Raw genomic sequence first — 11,100 nt, 5'->3', positions numbered from 1 at the left:
AAGGCCACTGGAGTGTATGCAGCAGGGCTTGAATTTAAGCGATGACTCCAGAAGTACATATCATATGTAGTTCAATACAGTATCAGATATATACTGACCGCATGAAGAAAGTTTTGCTTACAGGCACAGCAACTGAAGACACCCAAGAAAGCCTCTGGCTCTCCCTGCAACTCCAAGCATTCACCACTCAGTGAGGAGAGGAAAAAAAAGCAAAAAACCAGACATTGTGTTGTATGTTTTTGTTTTTATAGAATTTTTACAATATATTTCTCTTCATTTGCATATTTTACCCACATCTGTAGCTTTCTTTTTACATGTTGAACTGAACTGGAAGAAATCTAAAGGCCTGATATATTTTAAACAACTGATAAAAATTGCAAAGTATTAAACCCGTAAGAAAAGAAATTATAAAATTCTCTTTGTTAAGTGTTTAATGAAAGCAAGTCAAATGTATTATTAGGAACAATATGGTTTGACTTAAACACATCATCAGGTGATTCAGGCAGGACAACTTCTGTTTTTGTTATATTAGGCACATTTTTTCTGCATACCTGTTTTTCCCAGACAGTTTTATACTACTCAATAGTATCATCCACATCCACTAGAACCGCTGCAGGATTCTCAAAATATGATTGACCATGAATATTCACTATTGGTATTTGCTTCCTTTCTTTATAACTATCAGAAGGAAAAAAAAAGTATTAATAATCAGTGTTTCTTGACTCTTAAAAAATCCATAATGAATGAGTTGTAAGGCAGCAACAGATTCAGTGTCAACTCAGGTCGCAGTTCTTCAGTTCCATCTAGTGGGTAGAGATTATAGGTAGTGGACACTGTTCCTAGACAGTCCCTTTAGGGCAAGGCGACTGACTCATGGGGCCAGTTACTGCTGGTAGAGTAAGTTACAGTGGTACACCTAAGTAGGGAACACTGGCCATTCCTGTGTCATTCTCGCAGCCTCATGTCTTTAAACAGAGAGCAAAAAGACAGTCTACTGGGGAAAAGAAAGTGACTATGCTAGAGCCATGAGAGGTTCTGTGAAGGGTTTATTTACAGTCTTCATCCCTGATGTGAAAAAAACAAAAAAGCCTTCTCTGACTAACACAGGCAGATCTCAGCAGCATGCTACATGCCTTAGCAAATCAGCCCATTGCATATCCCTGACCACGTAGCCATGGATTCACACTGAGGCAGTGAACAGAAGTCCTACTGCTCCAGAAGAGCAATTTCAAAATGCTCACCTGCCCATCAGTTTGACTCCCTGAAGGAGACTAAAGAGCGTCTCATTTTGGTGGAGCAACTCCCTGATCCCAGAATCTGCTCACGCTGTTAGGAACTGTGGGAACAGTTGCTCCTCAGAGATCTCTCAGACAGCCCTGCAGTGAGATTGCAAACTCCAATACGTTACTCAGATGTGGGAGCAAAATGAACCATGTGTTAAAGGTGTGCCCCAACTCTGATTAAGTCCCTTCCCATCACGATCTCATTCAGGAAGGAAGGAGGGCTTTAACCTTCAATTATACTCGAGGAGGGGGTTCAGAGCAGTATCTCTCTGCCTCCTTTCAGACTTTGATAAATGGTACATTTTCCCTGAATTCTGGCATTCTCATTTGCTAAGAGGGCCACTCCGCTCCTGAAGGCAATGGCTTCAGCATAGTGCTGCTTGGTTGTCAGCTTTAAGTCTTTCAGGCAGAATAATAACATTCTGGTTCAAGCTGATCTGAAGCAATGTTCACTTTGCACTCACCTGCCTGAACAGAATTCAAATCATCTCTAACTACAGCACTAGATGCCATCCAAGAAAAGGGGATATATTACTGTACATTTCCCTCTCAGGGGAAGATTGGACCACCCTTAAAATTCCAGCCCCAGCAAGTAAGACCATCAATTCAGAGGTCATCCCCCAATGCAGTGCTCCTGTACACATTGCACATTGACATCTAGGCACCCCTCCCCTTTTGGACAAGTGAGGTCCTTGGGCAAGCATACTCCTTTCTGAGAGAGCCACTGCCTTTATACAACCTGTATTCAGTTATTACTGAAGCTTTTGGGTCCCTTTCTTCCATATCCTGATGTTGATGAAGGGAAGAAGAAAAAATTTAGCATAAATTTCTCTGCATTCATACCTGACAAGACCATACTGTCTAATGGTATATAAAATGCACCCCAAAATGCTTTTTTGTTCTTTATAATTCTTTGGAAAGGGAATAACCAGCATAGTTGAGCAGGAAGAAAGCCAATTTATTTCAGCACAGAAGGTCTGCAATTGATTCCATGTTCACTAGGAGTAATGCAGTTATTGCTCTGTATGGTAAGACTTGATTGATCATTAACCCCCACCCTGAGTGCTGGGAGTCTGGGTTCCCAGCATTGCCAAGAAGGACCTCCCAAGCCACTAGTATTGAAATAATTGGAAGAAAAAAAGCTTCATTAACAATTTCTTGTAAAGTTGTGATCTTTGAGAAACATGTAAGTTCCTCAGTTCTTCCTATTATCACTGCTCTGTGAATGGAGGCTAGCCTTTGCTCTCCACACTAGAATGATATACTACTTAGAACACCACGCTGGAGATAAGGTAAGAATAGATGATCCAGCTGATCAAATCAAAGAACATGAGAAACAAACTTCTCGCACAAGGATGCTCTGAAACTGGAATCCTTTGCTATGTGAATCACCAGAATTTGTTTTACAACCTGTAGTTTAGCAAGAATTAAAATCTTTTTTCTTGGGTAGTAGCCTTCAAAGCAAAAGCAAACATGACAGGATTCAAGTGTGGACCATTTCTGCATCAGCCCACCAGATTATGGTTTGCCTATCTCAATTCAACTACATACAACAGACACTGTCGATGCCATCACTCCGAGTCATTTCCATCAATCAAGTTTCCCTGGGAGCAGATGATACCAATGCAGGGGCCTTCCATTCTCAGCTACCTTCTTCCATTTACTTCCTCTGGGTAAAAAAAAAGTATTGTTCAGTTTACTCTAACATGCTACAATATGTGCATACATAACTGTAGGCGACGCGTGAGTTACTTCAAGATGTGCTTTTTCATTGAAGTGCGCTTTTACTTTTACAAATTCTACATCAAGGTGGAAGGAAGGAAGGAAGGAAGGCAGGCTGCAGAGTGCTCATACACTGAAGCTGAAGGAACTTTTCCTGAACGGAGTTAAGATGTTCGTTCCAATGTCCTATGGACAAACTACTCTATCCCATGCACTCCGGCCTGAGCCAGTATTAAACATTCCAGAAACTTGTTGATTTGTTTGGATAGTTAATGGCAAGGCTGATAGCAGCAATGTTTTTCAGGGCCTAAAAGAGAGAAGGAAAAAACAAAGTCGTGATTCTGCTAATCCAAAATGAAAGAAAACCTTGTATGAAATTAAACAGAAATAAATAACCACCCTGTTTCTAGCTGCTCCTCTCATGGCAGTGCAACAATTGTCATGTATCCAGGCAGTTCCAGCAAGGCAACTGCATTTCCAGCTACTGAAAGACCAGCCCCCATGCCCATTCCCACGTTTTGGCAGTTTGGTAAACCAGGTATATATACCTGATGACACCCAACAGCCTCTTTGTGGCACATCAGCTGACTATTAAAGGAGAACATTTGTGCGTAGTTCATTCACGTATTTCAGAGGCCTTTCATGGTACTGTAAAGTCAAAGTACATTTATCTCTACTTTATACAACTCCACTGGGCAGTCAGAAACCATTCATTATTTCTGCCTGCCAGAAAGATATTGCAAACCCACACATCACTGAGGTTGTGCAAGCTTATTACCTGTGCTGTGCAGCGATGAAGATGATCTTCAGTATTTAAGGCAAGCAGATACTCCTGTATAGATCCAAGCTCCTGCAAGAAAGCATTCAATGAACACCAACACTTCTACTAAAGATATCATCCTACTAATTAACATTAAAATGCTGATCATGACAGTAGTCCCCATGAACCAAAGATATCTGAAACTACACATAAGACTCTCCCTGACCAGAACACAGTTTGTGACCACAGATCAGTCCATTAAAGACCGTTTCTATGTAATGTGCAAAACCAACTCAAGGAAAAGCACATTTAAATACCTTTAATTATTAAATCAGCATTCCTCTCAGAAGAAAGAGTGGCTTTAGGGCTTGCTGCCTTAAGTGCATAAGGAGTCATGACTATTACATAAGGCTCCACAATGGATATGGCAACAGTATGCCCCTCTATTAGAATTTGCTACCAGACTCCACAAGAGAAAGTTTTTAATGTGTCTGAAGCATTTAATGGTTCTAAAGCTCTGATGAACTTTGCCAAGATACAGGAAAACTACCTGTAATTTAACACTGAACTATGTATCATTCTGGGCACTGGGGAGAGGAGGGATGCAAGTACAGGAACTGCTTACAGTAACTCTGTTTTCTGTAACAAAGAAGAGTTCTGCAAGTGCGCGATGAAGAGGAAGAAGAATCCCAGGCTTGGCCATGTCATGACACAAGTTGTTTTCCATATGGGTAAAAAGCTGCCAAAGTGGCTTCAATAAGGTAAGGTCACAGTCCCTGAAAAAGGAATTCAAATGAAGTAGTGAGTAACCATGACTTTATGCCTGCTTCTGGGAAGGCAAAAAACCCAACACAGAACCCCAAACAAATTCAAGAGAACAAAACCATACAGTTTTAACAGATGCATCAATGAAGGAAGAAGCACAAGAATTATCCTAAAATTTAAATTCAGTCAAGTGTTTCAGCACAATTAATTTCATTCTGAATCAGTGGAGAAAACCTCACATCTGTGAATGTCCACATGACTTCCGTAAAACTTAAGTGGCCGCCTGAAATGAGGACTTTAAAATAACTATATACATCACTTTGCAAAATGCTGTAGCTCCATTGAGGTTATCCAATACTGCACTACAGCACTAAGCAGGTGATGCCCTTGTACAGTGCAGACAAAAACTGATCTATAGCTTTAAAAACGATTCCAACCCTGCCTCCTTCCTACTCCTGAGTTAAAGCCGACTAACCCAAATGGTACTTACTACATGGATAGGATGACAAATATTGGGGGGGGGGGGGAAGGAGAGAAAAGGGGAAACTCAATTTCAGAATTTATCATCAGATTAACACAAGAAAAATTAAATAATACAAGCACAATAGAGACTTGGCCTTTCAGCAATTAAATTTGTTGTCCACATGACAAAGATGAAATTTGCTGATGAAAATACCTAAGGGAACTTGAAAAAATAAATCCATGATTAAAATCCCAAAGCCAGGTTTTCAGACTTGGAGGCAGATCAGTGTATCTAAAGTCTGCAGAGAACCAAATGGTTTTATGTAATTGTGCATTCTTATCACAGCATGTAAATATACTTTTTGACTTCCCTTTATCAAAGCAAGCTAGTAGGATGCTGTTCTTTTAATGGTTTTGCTTATTCTGAACTGAAAAGGTATAACCAGGTAAGTGTCAGTGTTCCAGCATTCTTGTCTGTTTCCAGTATTTCTATTGAGTTAATGTGACTGGGAACAAATGCAAAACACTAAGAGCTCAACACTGTTTTGAATGTGTATTTTCATGAGGAATACCCATGCCATACATACATAAGCATTAGTATACCTATCTCTTCTAAAACTCAATTGCAAGCTTAGTGGTACAACTGAAAACAGTAATTTAAAAGTTATTTACTTTCTAGAGAAGCAGATCATCATTTTACCAGTTTATTATTCCATCTTCACCTTAATCCTGAAGTACTACTAATAAAGTAAATTTCTAGAAAATGAACTGAAATCTCTTCTTTGTCCTGTTTTGGGGTGACTTGGTTTCCTTTAAAACAACATTTGAGTTCATTGGACCTTTTCAGAAAGCCCCCCCCAAAAATAAATAAAAGAATGGTTTCAAAATAACCCTTTATAATAAATATCTATCAGGCACTGTGAATTGTATCTGAAAGGCAAATTATCTACTTCAAATCATATCAGCTTAGTCACTTTTTCTTCTCATGCTGTTTTCCTTTTAGTGCACATCATAGAACAGTCCACTCACCTCTGGGCACTGCACTGCACTATCTTCAAGAGCAAGTGGATAGCCTTCAAACGCTGGTGGCCGGTCTGACGGCACGCTACCCCAACCTGCCATTCCCAGATTTTGGCCAGTGGGAGGTGAGGAACTACCCTTTCCTCAGACAGCATCTGCTTTAGAATTTCAAACCCTGGAGAAAGAAAATCAAGTAAAATTCAAACAGCTGTTACTTTTGTAGGGACCCATTCTGTTCATATAGTCAGTTCTCTCTTCTCCATATAATAAATACTGATCTGGCAAGCAAGAAATACCAAACTGTAACACCAAACAAAAACTTGAGATAATTCTGGATTACATCTCAAGATCACAAGTCTTTTCTTGGGCAAAATATAGATCAAAACGAGAAAGAAGCCTATCTGAAATTAAAGTTTGCCCAAGTAAGGCAAATTAAGCATAGGTGTTTCAGTGGGAGGTGTCCCTGCCCAGGGCAGGCAGGTTGGAACCAGATGATCTTAAGGTCCTTTCCAACCCTAACTATTCTATGATTCTATAGGTCCTCACTATGCAGTTGACTTCTGCTGATGCAGTCATCCACCAGCCTCAACTTCATTACAAATATTTAAACTCTAATACAAACTAACAAACCCTTTCATGCTATAGCTAGAAATTAGATCCAGAACCAACTTATCTTAATGGATAACGATTTTTAAAGACACAATTACAATTATTTGTGTTTCTGATTATGGCACCTTAGAGTGGTTACTTAGGTGTGTAATTACTGATATAATGAAACTTTGAATGCAAGTAACATTACTATAATTGTCTCCACACCTCTGAAGATCTGGTATTTCTAACAAAGTCACAGCAAGTAAGAGACATTAGTCAAGAATCAACCTGAACAAAACTAAACACATTGTTTCCCAAACATTGGAGAAAGCAAATTCTAAGTCAAGAAAGGGGATAACCACAAGTCTCTCAAAGCTTGTCAAAATAACTCCAGAAAGCCCTTTCCAACACATTCTGAGCAGTGCTTACCTGTCTGAAACCTTCCAAGATGACCTGCTGTCACTGTAAACTTATAACCCCACTCAGTGTTACTCATGTCAGAAGTAAATCTGTAATAGAGCGTGTCACCTGTGTACAAGGGGAGGAAGAAAATCCACATGACTACCTTCTGAGTTAGCTTTGCTACCACAAATGCAATTCAGATGAAAAGTCTGTCACAGATTAATCCTAGAAATCATCATTCAGGAGATGTGATCTTTTGCTTTTTGGTAATTCTGAAATGCACAGAACAGTATGATAAGCAGGAGGCTAAAGCAAAACACAGAATGGTTTTCACTGTGTAAAGATACAAGGATAATGTCTCTTACATGCTTGTCAGCTGGATGGAAGGAGGAGTTAAAGAACCTCTATACTGAACACAATTAAACTTCCCTTTTCCAATTGTGTTATGGATCAGTTATGATTTATGAAAAAAGAACCTCTACAAAAGCAGCCAAATTCACAGCCCATTAAACAAAAGGTTAAAAAACAGAGAAAGCAAAGCTGCACTGCTTTTACATGTCAGAGAATTAAATGGCACATTTTCACTCTAGGGAACAAAACCCTTAAGTGGTTATGGTTAAAAGCGGAAGAGCTATCACAATGCTTGACCATTTTGCAGTAGGAACTGGAACATTCAAGAAGTTCTTGTCATTGTAGCATCTCCAGCTCCTCAGAGGGAAACACTGGTGGTTAGCTGTAATGCTAAACAAAACAGGTCCTTACCTGTCATGCTCTGCAATACTAGATCTGATTAAAACAGAATCTCCTTCTGTTCCATGGAAAATCCTGTCACCCTGGGACAAGCATGCTAGTTTTCACTGAGAAGCAGAATTTGCAGTTTCATGAAGAAACATTTTGAAAACATTTTTTACGATTAAAAAACCCCTAAAAATCTAAAAGCTTCTTCCCTTTTTCATCACAAAATGGAGTCATTGATCTCTGCTATTCCTAGGAGTTTTGAGAAAGCCCTGCCATCAAATGAAAAGCCCAGAAGCCTTCAAATGCCTGGTTTCAGTTAAGCCTGCTGAAGGGAATCAAGAGCCTTAATCCAGACAGCCTTGTCCAGAAATGAAGTTTCACAAGGTGAAAATTAAGTTTCACAGCCAAGGCTGCTCCAAAACAATGGGCCTCCAAGTTCAGTTTCTTGGCAAAACCTCTGCAACTATTTGGAAGGAAAAGGACAGAAGAAGGTCATAAAAATCCAAAGTATTTCTACAGTGTACTCGTTTGTTAATAACTTGCACTTTGTCACCCAAACTGCTCTGCTAAGAGAGCTCCTACACCTATTTCCAGCTACTGACAGCACTCAAAGTCAAAAGCTTCCTGCAATGTCATGGTGCTCAGTGGGTTAAAACAACTTAAAAGACATTATCCTTCAGCTCACCAGCATTTGCTACTCTGTTATCAAAAACATGCTTGGGAGAGAACAGAGACTGAAGCTGTCAGTCAACTGATTTTTTTTCAGCTGTACTCTGTGGCAACAACTGGAGACAAGGCACGGGCACACACTCCTTATCTGAGCACTTGTGTAGCAGAGTGAAGAGATAAGCCTATCTTTTGGGTTTTTTTTAATGTGCTTCCTGTGGAAAGTAAGACAAGGCAGAAACAATGTAAGTGAATGTTGTGCAGAACAAGGACTGTGTTGGAACAGAATCAAGATCAAAATTTGTTTCCAGTCACGGAGTGCATGCTTTGACCAAAGGGTGGAAAAAAAAAAAGGTCAAGCAGCAGAACAGCAGATAAGCCTACTTTCAAGAAACAAATGCAAGAGCAACACGTCAGAGCAAACAGGCTGGGACAAGAAAAGGATTGTCTTTTCAGGAACATCCACATATAAGTGTCATTAGTTTCTCTTGAGAGTCCAAAACACCATCAATAGCCTACGCATCTGCACTTTGAAACGCAGCATATTCACCTGGAAGTTCAAAATTATTCCACTTCTGTGGAGACCCACTGAAGCTGTGTCGATCCTGCTGGAAATCACTGCTGCTGGACATGAGCAACTCATCACAGCCCTCTTCTGTATTACACTGAGAGTCAAATTTGATTGAGAGGTAGATAGCACCAGGAATGTGAACTTTATCCTGAGAAATAAACACATGATCTTTGCATCCTGCAATACTATATTACCAAAGAGCTACTTCACTTTCACCATACAAACAACAAATACTACAGCATATCCATAGAGAAAAAGAATCCCCCAAAAACCAAACAACCCTCTTTAACGTTTTTATCCGGAGCTAATTTAACAAATGTAAAGCATGGCCTATTGTTTGTGTTAGTTGTTAAACATGTAAAATTAATTGCTAGGGTTTTATTAGAAGCTGTAATTGTTGCTGATACTGATCTCCACTGCCACAACCTAAAGGTTTATATGCATTTTAAACAATAAAAATCAGAAGAGTTAGAGCTGCAGATGAATTAAAAACCCCAAGGCTGGCCAGAGGCAACAATTACTTACTAAACTTTACTAGAAAAAGGCTTTCAAACAGTATCAAGAGAAGAAAATAAGAATTGTTTGTGTCAGGATAAGATAATCTAAAATGAGAAATACAAGAAAAACGAGACTCCACTCCCAGCTTTCATCTAACAGCACAAGAAAGTAACAGGCAAACGGAAATCCTTTGGAAGAGAAGAAAATAATAATTGTTTGTGTAGCAAAACCATTGAAGTTATGCACTTTTCACATGATTGAATTAGATTACATAAACGTGCCTTACTGAACATATTTCTTTACAGGGCAAGGCCTCACTCATCCAGCAGCAGCCCTTCCAAAAGCAACACTGAACAGGTATTTCCCAGGTGCTTCAAGCAAAAAGTCTCACAGGTAAACACATGGACCACTGACATTTCTGCTCCAACCACCTTGATGTTTCAGAACTCTTCCAGCCATGCAAATGCACTGTACTACACTACAAGTCTAACTTACCTCAAAATTGGTATTGCTGTTAGAAAGATGTTTAGATTCACGCATCTGCACTGCCATTCCTGGTTCTTCCATGAACTGGCAAGCTGTCAGTGCCATTGTCCATGGCATGCTCTCACTGCACCCATGCAGTACCTTCTGTAAAATCTGGGAAGAAGCAATACATCATGTAAATACAATCTGCTATCAAAACTATTACAAACTTATATACTGATGACTGACAGGAGCCATTTCTAGCCACACAACATTTTGGAAGAACAAGAAACAAGACATCACAAATGATGTCGACAAGTGTTATTTCCATAAGTGCAGAAGATTTTACTCTGCCCTCTGTTTCAGATCTTTCGGTTCTTATCTCATGAAAACGTGACAGCTCTTAGCTCCATCTCTTTCCACAAATGCTAGGAACAAGGATTATCCATAAAGTAGTTAACAGTAAACTAAAGCTGTAAACAAAGGAAGATAAACAACTAAATACTAAAGACACCTTTACCTTCTATTACTTACAGGTTTTGATTTTAATAAAATATGTTCTGTTTTAGCTTTCACAACGTACAACTTCACATACAAGAAGGAAGCCATCAGTCACTGGCTGCAGTGTTTGAAAGCAGTAGATGCAAGAGCTGTGTCTTTAAAAATACAAACAAATGCCATTTAGCCTATCAGGATACACTAAATGCTAATTAAGAACAACCTGAATCTCCACTTTCTCTGATTTTTCAGAGCTTTTGTGTGCTTTTGAATCAGGATTCCTGCTGCTCAAGGCCCTTTATTATCGTAACCTATGACACCTCTTCATGTGCACTTTTCTAGCTCCTCCTATAAAATGTGATACTAGCTCAGACTAAACGTTCACCTCCACATCAGCCAAAAAAATTGATTTCTTGGGAAAAAGAGTTTAAAAGCAAAGGCAGTATGTAGCACAGTTCCTGAATGTCTTCTTTGCCTCCATGCACTTGCAGAATAGCCTAACACAAAGGTTTCTGTATTTAATACACCCCAACATATTGTTATTCTATCAGTTCATCCTGATGTTTTCTGAAACTACATAAACACCCTGTGGCAACAATTTCAATGACATACCTTGTCAAGAACCAGTTCTTTTGGTTTGTTTTGGACCTGCCACTTAT

At 39.4% G+C, this 11,100-nt stretch overlaps 1 protein-coding gene across 1 annotated transcript; it reads right to left on the bottom strand.

Moving 5' to 3' along the window:
• Positions 1–224: 224 nt before the first annotated feature.
• LOC134163894 (zinc finger ZZ-type and EF-hand domain-containing protein 1-like) lies at positions 225–11,078 on the bottom strand. Its single transcript, XM_062619107.1, has 7 exons — positions 9,974–11,078; positions 8,960–9,128; positions 7,033–7,131; positions 6,022–6,187; positions 4,391–4,541; positions 3,784–3,855; positions 225–3,312 (listed from the first exon to the last, which is right to left on the bottom strand). The coding sequence occupies exons 1-7, from the start codon at positions 10,079–10,081 to the stop codon at positions 3,238–3,240; spliced, it is 840 nt and encodes a 279-aa protein (XP_062475091.1). The 5' UTR covers positions 10,082–11,078; the 3' UTR covers positions 225–3,237.
• Positions 11,079–11,100: the final 22 nt, after the last annotated feature.

The sequence above is a fragment of the Pezoporus occidentalis genome, unplaced genomic scaffold (genome assembly GCF_034315485.1).
Source record: "Pezoporus occidentalis ecotype Australia unplaced genomic scaffold, CSIRO_AGI_Poc_V1 ctg1045, whole genome shotgun sequence".
Taxonomy (NCBI): Eukaryota; Metazoa; Chordata; class Aves; order Psittaciformes; family Psittacidae; genus Pezoporus; species Pezoporus occidentalis.
This window is presented reverse-complemented; position numbering and strand designations above follow the sequence as displayed.